Consider the following 20,643-nt stretch of genomic DNA (forward strand, 5'->3'; position numbering starts at 1 on the left):
ACAATGGTCCTAACCCTGACTGTATATTATGCTGGGACCCCACCCTAGACCAATTAAATTAAAATTGCTAAAGGTAAGACCTTGACATTATTATCTATTTTTTAATTGAAATGGAGTCTTCTTTTTTTTTTTTTTGTAGAGACAGAGTCTCACTTTATTGCCCTTGGTAGAGTGTCGTGGTGTCACACAGCTCACAGCAACTTCCACTTAGGTGATTCTCTTGCCTCAATCTTACAAGTAGCTGGGACTACAGGCGCCTGCCACAATGCCCAGCTATTTTTTTTATTCCAGTTTGGCTGGGGCCGGGTTTGAACCCACCACCCTCAGTATATGGGGCCGGCACGCTACCCACTGAGCCACAGGTGCCTCCCTGAAGTGGGGTCTTGCTGTGTTTCCCAGGCTGGTCTCCTGTCTCACCACCTGGCTTCAGTATTTTCTTTTTTTTGGAGACAGAGTCTCGCTTTGTTTCCCTAGGTAGAGTGCCCTGGCATCATAGCTCATAGCATCCTCAGACTTTTAGGTTCAGGCAATCCTTTTGCCTCAACTTCCCAAGTAACTATGACTACAGGCGCCTGCCACAATGCCCAGCTATTTTTTAGAAACGGGGTCTCACGCTTGCTCAGGCTGGTCTCGAACTCTTGAGCTCCAGAGATCCACCCACCTCGGCCTCCCAGAGTGCTAGGATTACAGACATGAGCCACCACACCCGACCTGGCGTCAATATTTTTTAAAAAGCTCATGCCACTGCACTCCAACCCAGGCGTCAGAGCAAGACCCTCTCCCCATAAAAAGTAAATAAATAAAAGATTCTCAAAGAGATTCTAATATACTGCTTGGTTGAGAAGCTCTTGTTTGAAATAACAATGAGGTTAATGATAGCTGGCTTTTATTAAGTGCTAATTGTGATGGAAATACTGTGGTAAGTTGTATGATAATAGCTCATTAAATCCTCATGACTACCTAGTGAAAACAGGTCCTGTTATCCCCATTATTTGGTAAGAAAACTGAGGCTTATATGGCTAATAAGATAGGTGGTAGAGCTATCAGTTGTGCCCAGGCAGTTTGTGTCAGGATCCCCTGTCTTTTAACTGTACATTATTATTATTATTAGAAAATGATGGATCCAGGCTACTCCCTTAAAAGATCTATAGGTATCAGCTCCTGGGTCAGATTTTGCAGTGAGCGGTGATTCTTTTTCCTCCCTGCACCTCTGGTGGGCCCTCTCTGCCCTCTCCAGTTCTGCCCTGCCCTACTCCTGCTGTAATTTTCTATCTGTCCTCAGGTCCCCTGAGGGGGAGGCCCAGTTTGTGGAGTCAGCAATCCTTATCTCCCAGACTGAGCTGTTGGGCTTTTTCTCTTTGGTGAGGGAGGAGGAAGCTGACAAGGGAGTCCATGGAGATTGTGGTGGTTACTACGCTGAACTTGGACCAGCCTGGCTGGTAGCTCCCAGAAGTGTAGGCAGAAAGGGACCTGAACAGTCAAACTCAGCTGCCTTTTGAGAGGTTCAGTACTGAAAATGAGAGGTTATCCCGAGTCGTGAGTGGAGTCCAGGTTCTGTGTGGGCAATGTGGCCTTTATTCACTCGGGTGCGAGTGGGCTGAGTTCAAAAAAGAAGTCAGCACGTGGATTAAGGCGGAGTGGGAATATAGGGTTCTGGGAGTGGAGATTGGCTCACTCATTCCTTCCTGGGCGGGACTTGTGCTTTCTTTTCTGTGTTCCTGCCCTCCCTTCTATTTGGGCGGGTCCCTACATTCGGTCCTATCATCTTCTTTGTCCAGGATTAAGGCCCAAAAAATCTAGGTAACTTTCCCAGAGCTACATAGCTGGTTAGTGACAGAATTGGTACCCCCAGTACCAATTGGTACCCCTGAGACTTCCAGGTCCCATAGCTCCTTACTTTCTTTGTAGTCTTCCAGGGCCCCAGAGGTCTGCCTCCTTCAGAGCACCTTTGGCTATCTGAGAAGGAAGGTTCAATTATAGATTTTAGCCCCTGGATACCTGGGGGCTCATATTAAGTCTAGAACTTAATGGGGAGGGGACTCTTGCTTCTTCCCAGTGACAGCATGACTCTGATTTGGCTAAACTGTATGTAAAGCTAGTGCTGAGAGCCCCCCCAAACCAAAATTAATGTAAATAAAACAGCCTACCTGAAATTCATCTCTAGGACTAGAAGTAGCATATTTAGTGAGTACATGATTCTGGTGGTTTCTTGTGTGTGTGTGTGTGTGTGTGTGTGTGTGTTTAAAAGAGGAAGGGCTTTATTTTTTAAGATTCTGATGGTTTCTAAAGACGCTCAAATATACACATGTCAGAATAATCACCACCATCATATCTCACAGCAACCTCAAACTCCTGGGTTCAAATGATCCTCCAGACTACAGGCGCCCACCACAATGCCTGGCTAATTTTTCTATTTTTAGTAGAGACAGGGTCTCACTCTTGCTCAGGGTGGTCTTACACTCATCAGCTCAAGAAATCCACCTACCTTGGCTCCCAGAGTGCTAGAATTACAGGTGTGAGATGCATTCTCTATTTTCATTCATAGACTAGTATGAGTGACACAGCCCTGCCTTCCATAAAATGTGATCTGGTAATAGAAAGACATAAAATAGATAATAAGCACTGGGTGTGGTAGCTTATGTCTGTAATCCCAACACTTTGGAAAGCTGAGGCAGGAGGATTGCTTGAGCCCAGGAATTCAAGACTACAGTGAGCTAGAACTGTGCCACTGCACTTTAGCCTGGGTGACAGTGAGATTCTGTCTCTAAAATAACAAATGATTAAAAGGAACGCAATTAAAAGGTAGCATTTTTAGAAGCTACAGCCCTAGGAATTGTGGGGTCACAGATAAGGGTCATAAAAAGGTTTCTAGACCCCGAAGGACAAACAATAAGAGTTAGCTTTGCTGGCTCGGCACCTGTAGCACAGTGGTTACAGCGCCAGCCACATACACCAAGGGTGGTAGATTCAAACCTGGCCCCGGTCAGCTAAACAATAACAATTGCAACAAAAAGTAGCTGGTCACTGTGGCGGGCACCTGTAGTCCTAGTTACTTGGGAGGCTGAGGCAAGAGAATCACTTAAGCCCAAGAGTTGGAGGTTGCTGTGAGCTGTGACTTCACTGCACTCTACTCTTCACACTTGTCTCAAAAAAAAAAAAGAGCTTTACAAAATAAGTTACCAGGGGGAGGGCAGTGGGACTAATTTATCTAGAAGGCCATGGGAGGGAGAGGTAGGATTTTAGGCCAGTTGCTCAAGTTTACATTTCAGAAAGTTAATCTGGCTGCTGGGTAGAGGATGGACAGGAGAGGACAGGGCAATGGAGACAGGGAGACAATTAGTACATGGTTCTGTGTTTTCGTGTGTGTGTGTGTGTGTGTGTGTGTGGTCCAGATGAGAGATGGTGACAGTTACTCTATGAAGTAGTGGTGGCAGGAGGATAAGAAGGCTTCTGGGATACTTGGTTACCTGGTTTCAAGATACAAACATGGGGCGGAGGGGGTGCTTTTTTTTATTGAGACAGAGTCTCACTTTGTCACCCTCTGTGGAGTTTGGTGGCATCATAGCTCACAGCAACTTCAAACTCTTGGGCTCAAGCAAGTCTTTTGCCTCAGCCTCCCTAGTAGCTGGGACTATAGGCGCCCGCCACAATGCCTGGCTATTTTTTTTAGTTTAGCAGGCCCAGGCCAAGTTTGAACCTACCAGCCCTGGAGCACGTGGCCAGCTCCCTAACTACTGAGCTATGGACACCCAGCCTGGGGGCTTCTTATATGAGTTCCCTGGAGTTGCTAAAAAGGTAATCTCCTGGAGATATGCAACATGATACCCTTATATACCTCCCACCCCAGCAATCCTGGGGCTCCTGGGTCCCTGCCCAGTTTCTGAAGAACGCAACCTGGAGTGAATCTTCTTCCTTGCTTACCCTTGTGCCACCCGCCACCTTCCAAATAGATGTACGTTTCCCACTTGGCTCCTCTGTGCAGGGTACACCAGAAGGGTGGGTTTAAAAGCTCACTGTAGCTCCTGTAGGGTAGAGGAGGAGGCAAAAGAGATAACCATCCTTTTTATTCTTCCCACTGCCACCCACTAACCTTGATATTTTCCTCCCAGGAGCAGAGAGAGAGCCGGGCTCGGCGAGGTCCTCGAGGCCCCAGTGCCTTCATCCCAGTGGAGGAGGTAAGTTTGGAAGGGGTAAGGAATCTTTGGTGCCTGGGAAGAAAGGACATGGGGTATTGGTGGGTGGATGGGTGAGTTTCAGTTCCTTAAATTTCAACTTTGACATTACCCTTTCAGTTTCCTGATTCATTTAATTCACAAAACAGCTCTGTGAAGCAGGTACTGTGAACCCCATTTTACTGGGAAGAAATAGGCTCAAAGAGATACAGTACTAATAATATAGCCAGGTAATGGCCAAACTTTTGATTGCCAGATCAGTGTCTGTTTTTCCTGAATAAGATAGAACTATCTATATTTCTTTTTCACCCCTGACTATGTATATATCACAACAAAAATATTTTTTTGCTACAATAGTAATATATGTTTATTATTATTCCTCTTACTATTTTAAAACAGTCAAATTTAGTAGTAGGTAATGTTAATAAGCTCTGATAACCCACTACCATTAGACCAGCCAATATAGGTTTATTATTAAAAAAAAATTTCCAGGGCAGCGCCTTTGGCTCAAAGGGGTAGGGCGCCGGCCCCATATGCCGGAGGTGGTGGATTCAAACCCAGCCCTGGCCAAACACTGCAAAAAAAAAAATTTCCAGGCCAGACATGGTGGCTTATACCTGTAATCCCTAGCACTATGAGAGGCCAAGGCAGAAGGATTACTTCCACTCGGGAATTTGAGACCAGCCTGAGCTACAGTGAGACCCTGTGTCTACTAAAAATAGAAAAATTGGCTCAGCGCCCATAAGCTCAGTGGTTAGGGTGCCAGCCACATACACCAGGGCTGGTGGGTTCAAACCCAGCCCCAGCCTGATAAAAACAACAATGACAATTACAAAAAAGAAAAAGAAAAATAGCCAGGTGTTGTGGCGGGCACCTATAGTCACAGCTACTTGGGAGGCTGAGGCAAGAGAATCTCTTAAGCCCAAGGGTTTGAGGTTGCTATGAGCTGTGACTTCACGGTACTCTACCCAGGACAACATAGTGAGACTCTGTCTCAAAAAAAAAAAAATTTAATTAAATAAATAGAAAAATTGGCTAACCACGGTGGCTCACACCCGTAATCCCAGCACTCTAGGAGGCTGAGGCGGGCTGATCACCTGAGCTCACGGGTTCAAGACCAGCTCTGAGCTAGAGCGAGACCTCATCTCTAAAAATAGCCAGGCGTTGTGGCGTGTGCCTGAAGTCCCAGTTATTTGGGAGGCTGAGTCAAGAAAATCACTTGAGTCCAAGAGTGTGAGGTTGCTGTGAGCTATGACTCCATGGCACTCTACCAAGGGTGACAAAATGATACTGTCTCAAAAAAAAAGAATTGCTCTTGTATTTTTTTCATTTATAAATAACCAATTTTTATAATAAAAAGATAGGCTTTGGAGTTAATCTGGATTCTAATCCTGGTTCTGTCATTTACCAGAACTGTGACCTCAAGCAAGCAACAAAACCTTTGATTTTTCTCCTCTGTCAACGGAGGAAATATAATAGTATTAATTTCATAGGATTATTGAAAAGATTCAATGAGATAATGCAGGGAAGTCTCCAAAGTCAGGCACACCATTGAGAAAGCGCTCCGGATAAGTGAACTATTTTGCACTTGCTGCCCCCCCACGCCCATGGTTGCATGCATTTGCAGTGTTAGTATTAAAGCCTCATGCATGTAATCCTAACACTTTGGGAGGCTGAGGTTGGGTGGATAGCTTGAGCTCAGGAGTTCAAGAATAGCCTGAGCAAGAGTGAGAACCCGTCTCTTAAAAAAAAAAAAGAAAAGAAAAAGAAATATCCAGGCATTGTGGCAGGTGCCTGTAGTCTCAGCTACTTTGGAGGCTGAGGCAAGAGGATCTCTTGAGCCTAGAATTTGAGGTTCCTGAGAGCCATCGCACTCTATCCAGGGTGACTTTGTTTCCAAAGAAAGAAAGAAAGAAGAATTAAAGCTCCATGAATGGAGGAGAATGTATACTTTTAGTCTCTGTGCCCGAGTTTTCCTATCTAAAAATGGAGAAGATAGAACTCCAATTTTATACTTGTGAGAATTAAATGAGTTAATATATATAATATGCTTGAACAGTTCTTGGTATATAGCATTGTGCATATAAGTATTGGCTATTATTATATAGGGTCCCTAATAAGTAGTATTAGTTTAATCACTTACTAAAATATCTTTTCCTCCATGTTCCCCCTTTTTGGCACATGGTGGTGGTTTTTGTTTATTGCTAGTAAAAACCCACAGCAAAGAATACATTAATGAATACAGTGGGCAAAGAGGCACTATCTTTAGTAGGAAGGACAGGAGGGAAACCTATGGTCTCGCCTTTGCTTTGCAGGTCCTTCGAGAGGGGACTGAGAGCCTCGAGCAGCACCTGGGGCTGGAGGCACTGATGTCCTCAGGACGAGTGGACAACCTGGCAGTGGTGATGGGCCTGCACCCTGACTACCTTAACAGTTTTTGGCGCCTGCACTACCTGCTGCTACATACTGATGGCCCCTTGGCCAGCTCTTGGCGCCACTACATTGCCATCATGGTGAGCCTGTCTGGGCTTCACACTTGTAGGGGAGGATTCTGTCCTTGGATCTCTTTGCTGGGAGCTTTCTGAGTTGATTCCATAAGGCAAGGAGGGAAGGCAGCACAGAGTGGAGGAAAACCCTGGCTTTTTCTGACCATTCATAGAATTTTAGGTTTTGAATAGAGGCATTTTTAGTGCCTTCTTCGCAGATTGGGAAACTGAAGTACAAAGGGGTAGGGTAACCTGTAAGCTGGTGGCAGGGCTGAGGTTGGAACCTAGGTTGCCTACCTCTTAGGGAACAGTGAGTCCTCTGATATCCCCCTCTGTGGGGAACCCACCTTGGGCAGGACACCGAAGGAAGAGGGTAACCTGGCTCTGTCTACCACTTCTGCAGGCTGCTGCCCGCCACCAGTGTTCTTACCTGGTGGGGTCCCACATGGCCGAGTTTCTGCAGACTGGTGGTGACCCTGAGTGGCTGCTGGGCCTCCACCGGGTCCCTGAGAAGCTGCGCAAACTCAGTGAGATCAACAAGTTGCTGGCACATCGGCCGTGGCTCATCACCAAGGAGCACATTCAGGTGCAGTGAGCGAAGAGGCAGGTCCCTGAGGAAGCACAGGGGCCTGGCTTGGACATGGAGGGCAGCCCAGGGGCAGGCACTAAGTATGTCTGGTTTTCTCTCCCCTCCAGGCCTTGCTGAAGACAGGCGAGCACAGCTGGTCCCTGGCTGAACTCATTCAGGCTCTGGTCCTGCTCACCCATTGCCACTCACTGGCCTCCTTTGTGTTTGGCTGTGGCATCCTCCCAGAGGGGGACCCAGAGGGCAGCCCTGCCCCACAGGCACCCTCGCCCCCCAGTGAACAAAACAGCCCCCCCAGCAGGGACCCATTGAACAACTCTGGGGTAAGTCCCAGGCCTGGATCTTGGATGGGGAAGAAGCTGGCATGGTCTTTGGTCCTTGTGTGGAAGCTACTACTTCCCTATCCCCTCACACTGAGAGGCCATTAAGAGTTATTTGACTTTAAGGCTCAGTTTCCACACTTGTGAAACAGGGATAGGATCCCTACTTACAGGGGTTGTAAGGCTTAAATGAAATACCATGTAACTGACCTCTCAGTATGTGGCCCCACGGGCTTAGAGACTGCCAGTTTTTGGTGCTTTAGTATTTTTAAAATACAAAATGTGCCCTGTAATCTTGGCACTTTGGGAAGTCAAGGCAGAATTGCTTGAGGCCAGGAGTTTGAGAGCAAGAGACCCCGGCTCTACCTAACATGACAAAAATTAGCTAGGCATGGAAGTGCATGCTTGTAGTCCCAATTACCTGGGAGGCTGAGGCAGGAGGATCACTCGAGCCCAGAAGTTTGAGGTTGCTGTGAGCTATGATGCTGCCGCTGCATTCTAACCCAGGTAACAGAGCAAAACCCTGTCTCCAAGCAAAACCAAAGTTTGCCTCTTATTCCAAAATGTGGCCTTTTTTTTTTTTTTAAGACAAAAGTACAGATACTTTAAAAAGTTCCTTACCAGTGAGAAAAGTTGATGCTCAGGGAAGACATATCTATACTGTAGCTTCATAAATTTCACAGATCATGTGAACCGGCCACATAATGCCTGGCACAGAGGCTGCACTAGGCCTTTTTGATCATTCAGGAAGGCCTGGCATGTGGGAAGGATGTGTGGGGCTTGCCAGATGCCAGGGGAGAAGGAATAGATGGTCACCCCTGGGCCTCTCCTCCAGGGCTTTGAGGCTGCCCGAGATGTGGAGGCCCTGATGGAACGCATGAGGCAGCTGCAGGAGAGCCTGCTGCGGGACGAGGCAGCATCCCAGGAGGAGATGGAAAACCGCTTTGAGATGGAGAAGTCAGAGAGCCTGCTGGTAACCCCCTCAGGTACAAGATCATGGTCATCCAGGCTCCAGGGTCTGCCTACTTCTTACCACTTCTCTGGTGGGGGAGCAGCCCCTTCTGTGCACTGTACCTCCTATATTCCAGAGGCAGCTACCTGTCAACCTCTCTTCCGAGAGGTTCCAAACATGGGCTTTGGGCTCAGACCCGCCTTTGAATCCCAGCCTGTTAACCTTTCTGGCTTTGTGACCACTGACAAGTCACTTTCTGCCTCAGGGCTTCAAGTTGATCTGTGGGACACACACAGGACACAAACAGCACAACAGAGGCTTGGCTCTTAGCACAGAGCCTGTCCCAGGGCAAGCAGCTGCATAAATGACTATTACTGTACTAGGGGCCTCGCCTCCTGGGTCCCTGGGCCTGATTCACCCTGTTTCCCAGGCTGGGCGTTAGCTGAAGCCCTGCTCCCACTCACCGTAGCAAGGGGTTTTTCTCTGGCCCTCTATCCCGCCTTCCTCTGTCCCCTTCTGATCAGGTACTCTGTACCTCAGGTTCACCCTGACTTCTTTCTGGTCCTCAGCTGACATCCTGGAACCCACTCCACACCCGGACATGCTGTGCTTTGTGGAAGACCCCACTTTTGGATATGAGGACTTCACCAGGCGAGGGACTCAGGCACCCCCTACCTTCCGTGCCCAGGTAGGGCTATCTTCACTAACGTTGGCTGTTGCTCCAGATTTGTGAATAAGCAGGGGGTAGATGAGTGGTTCTAGAGCTGGGTACCTTCTTTTCCTCAAGATTCCATGAGGGCAGCAGGGCTTCTGTGAATCCTAAAGGGACCCATCTGCACCCTAAACTCAGGGGTCCTGATGACCTCAGGGAGGAGGTCATCACCAAGGTGCATCTTCCTTGGCTTCTGAGGCCCAGAGCAAGCAGCATGTTAGCTGTGTGGTGTAGGGAGGGAGCCAGGGCGTACTCCAAAGGTCTCTTTAACCTTGGGCTCCAAAGGTTTGCTCACCAGCCTCTTCCCATGTTCCCAAGGATTATACCTGGGAAGACCATGGCTACTCACTGATCCAGCGGCTCTATCCTGAGGGTGGACAGCTGCTGGACGAGAAGTTCCAGGCAGCCTATAGCCTCACCTACAACACCATGGCCATGCACAGCGGTGTGGATACCTCCATGCTCCGAAGGGCCATCTGGAACTACATCCACTGTGTCTTTGGCATCAGGTGAGCACCTGTCCCATCTCCCTGGGAGTGTGTACACCACAAGTCTTTACTGTGGCCTCACAATTGCTTCATTTTTCTCCTTTCTTCTTGTCTACACTATCTCTTATTTGTTTTAGACAAATGGAATTAAGCTGCTTATCGCCTCTATTATTTTTCAAAGCAAATTTATTTCTTTGCTGATTTTAAGAGATACTGGTAATGGCAGTGTTATTGTTTGAACTTTGTTTTTTGTTGTTTTTTTTTTAAAGAATTGCCATTTTATTTTATTTATGCAGTTTTTGGCCAGGGCCGGGTTTGAACATGCTACCTCCCGTATATAGGGTTGGTGCCCTACTCCTTGAGCCACAGGCGCCGCCCAGAGGTTTATTGTTTGAACTTTGTAAAGGAAGGTCTTTAATCCCACCTTCAGAGATAACTGGTCTCATGTATATGTATAAACACATATTCACACACACATATATGTATATACACACATATGCACTATATACTGTATATATTTTTCTGTTTGTATTTATATTCTAAGTAGCATTTGTTCTATTTATAGTAAATGAGGACAAAGTAAATGTCCACCAATAGGAGAGATAAAATAATGATATCTCCATTCAGTGAAATATCATACAGCTATTATTTTCTTTATATTTATATTTTTATATATTTTTCTTTTTCTTTTCTTTCTTTCTTTCTTTTTTTTTTTGTTGTTGTTGCAGTTGTCATTGATATTTAGCTGGCCTGGGCCGGGTTCGAACCTACCACCTTTGGTGCATGTGACTAGCGCCATAACCATGTGCTACAGGCGCTGAGGCTATTTTAATTTTTTTTTGAGACAGAGTCCCACTCTGTGCCCTGGGTTAAGTGCCATGGTATCATCATAGCTCACAGCAACCTCAAACTCCTGGACTCAGGTAATCCTCCTGCCTTAGCCCCCCCAGTAGCTGGGACTATAAGCACCTACCACAACACTTAGCTAGTTTTTTTTCTATTTTTAGTAGAGACAGGGTTGGGGGTGGGTGAGTCTTGCTCTTGCTTAGGCTGGTCTCAAATTCATGAACTCAAGCGATCTGTCTGTCTCAACCTCCCAGAATGCTGAGATTATAGGTAGGAACACTGCACCCCTCCTGTTTTCTTTATTTTTTAAATGTTTAAAAATTTATTTATTTTTTTGGCTGGGCGTGGTGGGTCACATCTGCAATCTTAGCATTCTAGGAGGCGAGGAGGCAGAGGCAGGTAGATTGTTGCTGTGCCCCTCCACTCCCCGCCCCCAGTCTCTACTAGAAATAGAAAAAACTAGCAAGTGTCATGGTGGGTGCCTATAGTCCCAGCTACTCTGGAGGCTGAGGCCAGAGGATGCTTGAGCCCAAGAGTTTGAGGTTGCTGTGAGCTACCATGACACCATGGCATTCTGTCCAGGGTAACAAAGTAAGACTCTGTCTCAAAAAAGAAAAATTATTTATTTTTATTTTAGATTAATATAGGAGTATATATGATTAGGTCATATAGTTCGCTTTTGTATAGTTAAAGTCTGGGAGGTAGTTGTACCAAAATTACTTACTCATTCATTTTTGTAGAGACAGGATCTTGTTATGTTACCCAGGCTGGTCTCAAACTCCTAGCCTCAAATGATCCCTTCACCTAAGCCTCCCCAAAGTGCTGGGATTATAAGCGTGAGCCACCGCACCTGCCTTTTTCTTTTTAATTTTTTTTACTAGATATAAGTCATAAGATATGCAGCTACTAAATATTACAATAGCTATTTTATTGTCCTGAAACATATTCAAACTGTACTGAAAGAAAAGAAAGCTGGTTACCAACGAGAATCTTGTTTTGTTTCTTTTTTAAAACATGTGCATGCATGGAAAATGTGTGGAAGACTATACACTAAAACGTTATTAGGGCAGTGCCTGTGGCTCAAAGGAGTAGGGCGCCGGCCCCATATGCCGGAGGTGGCAGGTTCAAACCCAGCCCTGGCCAAAAACTGTAAAATGTTATTTACTAGTGGTTGTTTCTTCATAGTACAATGTGATGAATTACATTTTCATCTCATTGCTTGTTAAATTTTTTCTGATTTAAAAAAAATTTTTAGGGCGGTGCCTGTGGCTCAGTGAGTAGCATATACCAAGGTTGGCAGGTTCGAACCCGGCCCCAGCCAAACTGCAACAACAGCAACAAAAATAACCGAGTGTTGTGGTGGGCGCCTATAGTTCCAGCTACTTGGAAGGCTGAGGCAAGAGAATCACCTAAGCCTAAAAGCTGTGCTTATATGCTACAGCACTCTACTGAGGGCAACAAACTAAGACTCTGTCTCTAAAAATAAATAAATAAATAAATGATTTTTTTTTGATTGATGGGATCATATTTGACATTCTGCGATTTTCTTTTTTCACCTAACAATCTAGTGGCAATCACCTTTTTTTTTTTTTTTTTTTTTAAGACAGAGTCTCATTCTGTTGTCCTAGTTAGAGTGCTGTGGCATATTAGTTCACAGCAGCCTCAAAATCTTGGGCTTAAGAGATTGTTTTGCTTCAGCTTCCCAAATAGCTGGGACAACAGGTGTCTGCTACAATACCAGCTAACTTTTCTATTTTTAGTAGAGACAGGGTCTTGAACTCCTGAGCTCAAGTGATTTACCTACTGGCCTCCCAGAGTGCTAGGATTATAGGCTTGAGCCACCATGCCCAGCCTGACCCACCTTTCCTATCCGTATGAGTATATCCTTTATGCTTGTTAACCACTGCATGGTATTTTTTTATGGATGTATTACAATTATTCAATTATTTTCCTATTTTTGGACATTAAGGTTGTTCACAGCTTTTTACTGTTAAAAAAACCAAGTTCACGGGCGGTGCCTGTGGCTCAGCGGGTAGGGCGCCGTTCCCATATGCCGGAGGTGGTGGGTTCAAACCCAGCCCCGGCCAAAAAAAAAAAAAAGTTCACTTGCTAGTCTTATCCTTGTAGATAAATCCTAGATGTGAAATTGGTTGTCAAGGACATACATAGAACAATTAACTTTTTTTTTTTTTTTAGCCAGGCAACTTTGCCTGGGCTAGTTTGCAATGGTGTCATCATCGCTTACTTCAACCTCAAACTCCTGGGCTCAAGTGATCCTTCTGCCTCAGCCTTCCAAGTAGCTGGGACTACAGGCATTGGCCACCACTCTTGGCTAATTTTAATTTTCTTCTTCTTTTTTTTTTTGTCTTTTGTAGAGATAGTGTCTACCTATATTGCTCAGGCTGGTCTTGAACTCCTGGGCTCAAGTGATGATCCTCCTGTCTCAGTCTCCCTAAGTACTGGGATTATCAGCATGAGCCATAGCACCTGGCCCAATTAATTTGTTATTTTTAAAAAAGGTCTCACTTTGATAACATTATGGAAAATTCAAAGAATTAAGAAAAATAAATTTCGGGTGGTGCCTGTGGCTCAGTGAGTAGGGTGCCTGCCCCATATACCGAGGGTGGCGGGTTCAAACCCAGCCCCGGCTGAACTGCAACCAAAAAAAAAAAAAAAATAGCCGGGCGTTGTGGCGGGCACCTGTAGTCCCAGCTGCTCAGGAGGCTGAGGCAGGAGAATCGTGGAAGCCCAAGAGCTGGAGGTTGCTGTGAGTCCTGTAACATCATGGCACTCTACCTAAGGCGGTAAAGTGAGACTCTGTCTTTACAAAAAAAAAAGAAAAAAAAATTTCCCCAAATTCTCCACATTTTTAAGTTGAAATTACAATTGTTAATTTCATTTTAAAAATATGTTTGGTGTTTTTAAAGAGAAACAGCCTGATTTTTAGAAAATTTAAAAAATACAAATAACAAAAAAAAGAAAATAGAAATTAATCATAACGCTACCTGCTCTTATTGTCCGATACTTGCTTCCTGTCTTTTTTCTGTGTACTAATAACAACAGCAGATGGTATAATTTTACAAAAAACAAGATCTGTTGTCATTTTCTTCCCTATTCATTTCACTTATTTTACTCATTTATTCAAACATGAGCATATTTTAGTAAACACATGATTTTTCTCTTTTTATTTAACAGCTTATACCAAGCAACAAAAAATTATCTCCCAAGCTGGGCTTGTTGGCTCACTCCTGTAATCCCAGCACTCTGGGAAGCTGAGGTGGGTGTATTGCTAGAGCTCAGGAGTTCGAGACCAGCCTGAGCAAGAGGGAGACCCCAGCTCCTAAAAATAAATAAATAAATAATCTCCCTTTTATTTTAATTTTTAATTTTTTATTTTTTTTGTTAAGCAGGCCCCGGCCAGGTTTGAACTTGCCAGCCCCGGTGCACAGAGCTGGTGCTCTAACCGTTGAGCTATGGGCACCCAGCCTCCATTATTATTTTTTAAGACAGAGTCCCACTGTCTTAACCTACCCTAGCTCATAGCAACCTCAAATTCCTGGGTTCAAGTGATCCTCCTTTATTTCTAGTAGAGATGGGGTCTTGGTCTTGCTTAGGCTGGTCTTGAACTCCTGAGCTCAAGCAATCCTCCCATCTCAGCCTACCAGAGTGTTAGGATTATAGGTGTTAGCCATTGCATCTGGCTATATCCCAATTTATAAAAAGGTATATGTTCCTTATAGAAAATTTGTGTTTCTGGGCGGCGCCTGTGGCTCAGTCGGTAGGGCACCGGCCCCATATACTGAGGGTGGCGGGTTCAAACCCAGCCCCGGCCAAATTGCAACCAAAAAATAGCCGGGTGTTGTGGCAGGCGCCTGTAGTCCCAGCTACTCGGGAGGCTGAGGCAAGAGAATCGCTTAGGCCCAGGAGTTGGAGGTTGCTGTGAGCTAGGTGAGGCCACGGCACTCTACCGAGGGCCATAAAGTGAGACTCTGTCTCTACAAAAAAAAAAAAAGAAAGAAAATTTGTGTTTCTGTGTGTTACTAGCTGTAAATCATATTTCACAGAGAAGGTTGAGCTATAGTTAATTGCCTATCCTCTTGCTGGTCACTGGCAGGTTCCAACTCAAGGGTGGCCAAGGAAGGGCATCTTAGAATGTGGCCCACGCTAGTTCCTGCCCTCAGGTCTAGGCCTTTCTGTTCCAACATGGTCCTTACTCCTGTATCTTTGTCTATCATATCTGTCCTCAGCTGGTTTTTCCCATCCATATCGATCTGTGATGACAATGGCTGCTCTAACTGGCTGGACTACAGAGTGACAAAGTTGCTTCTAGACTTAATCATCACATTGCTTTTTGACAGGTTAATTGCCTTCTCCAGGTTTTCAATTGTCCATCTGTGGAATGTGTACTGGCTCCCTTTTTACCCTTACCCTCTTCTTCCTTCTCCAGAGTAAATAGGCACTGATTTCTCCCCCACCTTCCATGACCTTTACTGCAGGGTAGCGAATATGGCCTTGGAGCCAGGCAGACCTAGGTGTGAAATGCACTTGCTGCTATATCACCTAGGGAAAGTGACTTCATTTCTCTGAATCTCAGTTTCCTCATCTATGAAATGGGGTTGATGAACGGAACATGTTGTATATATAGTCGTATGTGGTAGTTTTTGGCATTCCATGAGTACCTGTCCACTTGGCACAAAGTTGGTAGTATATACAGCATGCTCATTCTCTGTGTGTTCCTTGGTCCCCTGTGAATTGTGGCCTGTGAAATGAGTATATATGATATCAGCTGTTTTTCTAAGAGGAACCAGGCTCCTTGTTGCTTCCTACGTTCTGACTTTCTTCATCACTCTGTTCTTCTTTCTAGAGAGTGGGGGTAGGGGAGAGGAGCTCCCTATGGGAGCAGAGGATAAATAAAGTTGTTGGGGCCTTTCCATCCAGATATGATGACTATGATTATGGGGAGGTGAACCAGCTCCTGGAGCGGAATCTCAAGGTCTATATCAAGACAGTGGCCTGCTACCCAGAGAAGACCACACGAAGAATGTACAACCTTTTTTGGAAGCACTTCCGCCACTCAGAGAAGGTACGTACCAACCCATGCAGGAAGAGCAGGATGGAAGTAGACAAGCCCAGCTATTAGAGAGGACAAGGGATCAAGACCCATCACAGGACTCCATATTGAGTCTGTCCTGCCAGAGGGACACCTGGGTCTATTGTCCTGGATTCAAATCACGTGTGATTTCAGATTTACTTTACGCAACTGAAAAATGAGGGTGCCTACCTCACATGGTCTCCCTAGTGGTAGCTTGATAGACCTGGGTTCAAATCATAACACTTGGTAGCAGTGTGACTTTGAGCAAGTCATTTTGCCTCACTGAGCTTTTTATCCTTATTATGGGAGTAAGTACTTCTGTATTTCAAGGTTGTTGGGAGGATAAATGAGAAAACATATGTAAACTTCTGATTTCCCGTAGGTGCTTAGTAGTAGCTCTTGTTTTTAGCTTTCAGGAGTCATGACAGGGATGAATGTGCTTGAAATTCTTTAGCAGTCCTTGCACTAAACTGCTCAGAGCTTTAGCAAAGCTTAGGGCATTTCTATAGGAAAGGGAAAGGATAAAGTAAGTGGCCAGGGATTAGGGAAGTCTGGGAAGGGTAGGGATGGCAGGAAGTGACATCAGTTGCTAACATGCCCTCATCTGCACCCCAGGTCCATGTGAACTTGCTGCTCCTGGAGGCCCGTATGCAAGCTGCTCTGCTCTACGCCCTCCGTGCCATCACCCGCTACATGACCTGACTCTCTGCCATGCAGGACCTGGGCCTGGAGCTGCTGACCCTTGGGGCATCCTCTTCCCTGCAAGGACTTCTCTGTCTGGAAACAGACACAGACCCCTTTGTGTCCCATGCCCACCAGCCCACTCTGGCATGGGCTTGTATGTAATGTGCAGCCCCCAAGCCACACCCTCCTTTTTCTCACTGGAATAGACAGGATCATTGCACTGACCGGGAGCTAGAAGAGGACTAGGAGATCCCAAGGGGCCACACCCTTCCTCCTTCCCCTGCCTCCAGAGGCAGAGGTCATAGGAAGAAAAATGGACTGAGTTTGGACTTATATGCTACAGTACTGTGGCCTTCTTGGACTGGAAAGTCCTTGGCTGGCCCCCAAGAGAGAGGAGCAAACAGCTCCAGGGACTGACACTCCAGGCAGCTTTGCCTTCCCTCCCTTCTTATTTCCAGATTTCATTACCTCCCACTTGCCATTCACCCATCAATGTGAAAGTCAAGGTCACAGCTGGTCTGTGTATCCAGTTCCCCAGAAGTCTGTTCTGTTGGGTGGCTTGTAGACCCCTTGTTCCCTGGTTGCCCAGGACCTGGTTCAGTTCTTTGACTTCCTTCACCCTCGTCCTTTTCTTCGTGCCTGGTAGTATGAGTCCTTAGGAGAAAAGTCAAGCATATCAAACAAGATTGTCTTTAGAGAGTTTGAGCTTCTTTTGGTCACTTGGCTGTCTGAAGAAGAAGGAGTAATTCTCTAGTTTGTCCTTAAATGGTAGAAGTTCAAAGCTCTTCAGGGCCTCACCCATGGAGCTGCAGTCAGTGTGAGAGAAGGAGAGGGAGAATCCTGTTCTGCCATACCTGCCATGCAGAGGCTGGCACCCCACTCTCCTGCTCCAGGGGCTGTGCTGCAGATGTCTGCCAAAAAGTTGAGCCTTTTTCTAGGTGGCTTAGTTAGCACTGTGGCTCAGCAGGAGACACCAGGGTTCTTGGGGGGGGCCTGCCACTAGCCAAGTGACCGTAGCTACATTGCCAAACCTTTTGAAGCACCACAGTTGCGGACTGTAGGGTGTGTCTTAAGTTTCTACAATGTCTGATGCTGCCCCCTGGATTCTCAGACCAACCTGCCAACAGCACGCTGATTTTCTTGCAAGATCTTAAAGGCCTCTGGGATGCCACCCCACCCTCCACCCCCCACTCCTGCAGTTAGTCTCTCCCAATCCCACCCCTACCCCTTGTCCCTTCTGTCCCCTCTCCTGGATTTTTTTTTTTTTGTAGAGACAGAGTCTCACTTTATCGCCCTTGGTAGAGTGCCGTGGCGTCACACAGCTCACAGCAACCTCCAACTCCTAGGCTTAGGCGATTCTCTTGCCTCAGCCTCCTGAGTAGCTGGGATTACAGGCGCCCGCCACAACACCCGGCTATTTTTTTTTTGTTGCAGTTTGGCCGGGGCCGGGTTTGAACCCACCACCCTCGGCATGTGGGGCGGGCGCCCTACCCGCTGAGCCACAGGCGCCGCCCCTCTCCTGGATTTTTAAGTGGATTGCTTAGAGGCAGAAGCAACCAAGAACTGATCCAGGCTACCTTCCGTAGCAAAGAACTATGAATGACGACTTCTCTTACCTGTAGTCTAGCAGTCTGTGCCTCTGACCAGTCTGGAAGTGACTGAGGACAGGCCAGGACCATGCTGCTGCTGCTCTTGTTCCTGTCCCTCCTCTCTGAGCAGGCAGGAGAGGAGCCCCGCCAGCGTCCCACACCTCCCCTGTGCAGGCACGGAGAAGCAGCTGGCACCCCCTTTAGGCCTGAAAGCCCCTCTGTAATGTGTGCAGGACAGAAGGGGCCTCAGCATGGGGGGTTGGGTTCTAGAGGGGACATGAAGCCTATGTCAGTGTTCCCTGGGAGGGTGGGGAGAGGTGTTCAGTGTTCAAGTGCAGAAATCTTTGGCTTTATTACCAGTTCCATATGATGAGAAATAAACATTCGCCGAGGTTTTGTTTTGTACTCCTTGTTAATGGGCTGTTTTCCATTTCCTGAAGGTCATGGTTCACCTCATGGCCCAGGCAGGGAACTGTGATTGCATCACAGTTCTGACCTGATAGCCCCTGCCCTGCTTGGGTACTTGTGCCCAGTGATCGCAGGGTTGGGAATGTTGGCATTGAAAGTCTACTGCTGTCTCTTTGGTATCCAGCCCTGCCACCCCTCTGTGGCTGGCCTGACATTGTGGGCTGAGGACATAGAAACCATTTGTCTGATTCTGCAGCAATCCTGCAAGAGAATTATGATTCAGAATGAAGTGGGATCGCTGAGGCCACATAGCTAGATCTGTGGGGGAGCACAGATTCCAAGCAGGGTCTACTAGACCCTGAGCCCTTGGCATTGCTGTTTTTTCCACTGCTGGACAGAGGAAGGCTGTTTAAGAATGGGGAGGATTCCTTATCCTTGTGTCTCCCCACCCCACCATGTTACGATTACCTGCTTCTCATCCTTTCCTCTCCAGCACCAAGAAAGTAAAATCAGACTTAAGAAGTTAGATGCAGGCTTGGCACTTGTAGCTCAGTGGCCAGGGAGCCGGCCACATACACTGGGGCTGGTGGGGCAGCTAGAAGAACAATAACAACGGTGACAAAAATAGCCCAACATTGTGGTGGGTGCCAGTAGTCCCAGCTACTTGGGAGCCTGAGGCAAGACAATTGCTTAAGCCCAAGAGTTTGAGGTTGCTGTGAGCTGTGATGCCACAGCACTCTACCAAGGGCGACATAGTGAGACTCTTGTCTCAAAAAAAAAAAGTAGATGCAACCCCGAAGTTGAGCCACTACCATTTATAGCTGTGTGACCTTGGTCAAGCTTTTTAACTTCTCCGGACACCAGAAACTAGTAAGCTTATCAGGAAAACCACATCATGACTAAGAGCTAAGGCCTCTCATGCTGGCTTCCCACTTCCTCTAAATGCTGCCAGCATAAAATAACTGGTTCTCCTACAGGAAGCCTCCCCTGATTAACTGTTCCTTTTTTCCCTTGAGCTAGCATTTCATCTTTGCAATATTACCATACACTCACCCTTTCCTCTAGCGTTATTTGAGAAGATATGGATCATACTTGTACGAAACTTAGATTCTGGTCCTGATTTAGCCACTTACTATCTCTGGGTGTACTGATTAATTTCACTCAAGTTTCCTCAGCTTGAAATGGGGGTAAAAGATTTCCATTTCTTTTCCAGGTAGCATTTATGGAGTGTGACTGTTGCCCTGTGTTTTCAAACTTAATCTCCCAGCCCTCACAGGGGCCACAGGGGCCGCCCCAAAGTTAGACTGTTGCAGTTGTCATTATTGTTTTAGCTGACCCCGGGCCGGGTTTGAACCTGCCACCCTTGGTATATGTGGCTGGTGCTATGGGTGCCAAGCCCCAACTGAAGAAAGGGGTGGTGTTCCCATTTTACAAATGTGGAAATGGAGACTCAAATGAGAATCTAGGGAACATCAACTTAGCAGTTAGACAGACCCAGGTTCAAATTCCAGCTTTGATATTTAACATCTGTCTGACCATGAGCAAATTACTTCAGTTCTCCCTCCTCGATTTCCTTATTTATGAAATGGAATTAATGCTTAGGGTCACAGGAAGGTTATGAGGATTAAATAATGCATGAAAACCACCCAGTACAGTTCAGGTACCTGGGCATCTAGCACCTAGTGAGCTGTTCAGTTTTCAGAAATTTACCCAAGTTGACGGGGTAAAATTAAACTTTTTTTTTTTTTGCAGTGTTTGACCGGGTTTGGGTTTGAACCCGCCACCTCCGGCACATGGGGCCGGCGCCCCACTCCTTTGAGCCACAGGGGCCACCCCAAAGTTAGACTTCTTTTAGCCTGCAGTCCAAGACTGGGGCACAACTTCCCAAACCTGGAGTTTGCAAAAGGATGCCGATGGTGCCTTTCTTTTGCCTTTGAAGCTATGCTTGTTTTGAGGAATGCTGTGTGTTAGTAGAAAAAGGAGTCAGGTGAGTCTCCTCCAGCAGGTTTCAAACATCCAATGGAACCCTAGGGCAGGTGGATTGGAGAAGGGTTCACAAACATTTTTACACCTAGACCAGTGTTTTTCAACCTGTTTTATCTCACGGCACACTTGAACCTAAAGTTAGATTTCCATGGCACACTTAAATTTTTATGTTGATCCAAAAGAGGTAAAAAAAGGAATATATTTACTGTGCTTTGAATTTCGTTTCAAAATAATGATTTTAAAAATTTTTTCTGGCTGAGATCCTCTCACAGCACATCAGTGTGCTGAAGCACACCAGTTGAAAAATCACTGCCTTAGGCTT

At 46.3% G+C, this 20,643-nt stretch overlaps 1 protein-coding gene across 2 annotated transcripts in view; it reads left to right on the top strand.

The window, feature by feature from the left end:
• The window catches only part of SESN2 (sestrin 2), a 38,382-nt gene extending 20,054 nt beyond the window's left edge, over positions 1 to 18,328 (top strand). For both annotated transcript variants that reach the window (XM_053575804.1, XM_053575805.1), the window contains exons 3-11: positions 4,110 to 4,175; positions 6,488 to 6,685; positions 7,062 to 7,244; positions 7,355 to 7,567; positions 8,400 to 8,550; positions 9,086 to 9,204; positions 9,547 to 9,737; positions 15,501 to 15,645; positions 16,270 to 18,328. In XM_053575804.1, coding sequence (XP_053431779.1) covers positions 4,110 to 4,175; positions 6,488 to 6,685; positions 7,062 to 7,244; positions 7,355 to 7,567; positions 8,400 to 8,550; positions 9,086 to 9,204; positions 9,547 to 9,737; positions 15,501 to 15,645; positions 16,270 to 16,356 — 1,353 coding nt within the window. In that variant the 3' untranslated portion in view covers positions 16,357 to 18,328. The remainder of the gene's footprint in view (positions 1 to 4,109; positions 4,176 to 6,487; positions 6,686 to 7,061; positions 7,245 to 7,354; positions 7,568 to 8,399; positions 8,551 to 9,085; positions 9,205 to 9,546; positions 9,738 to 15,500; positions 15,646 to 16,269) is intronic.
• Positions 18,329 to 20,643: the final 2,315 nt, after the last annotated feature.

This window comes from Nycticebus coucang, chromosome 22, assembly GCF_027406575.1.
Source record: "Nycticebus coucang isolate mNycCou1 chromosome 22, mNycCou1.pri, whole genome shotgun sequence".
In the NCBI taxonomy this organism is placed as follows: Eukaryota; Metazoa; Chordata; class Mammalia; order Primates; family Lorisidae; genus Nycticebus; species Nycticebus coucang.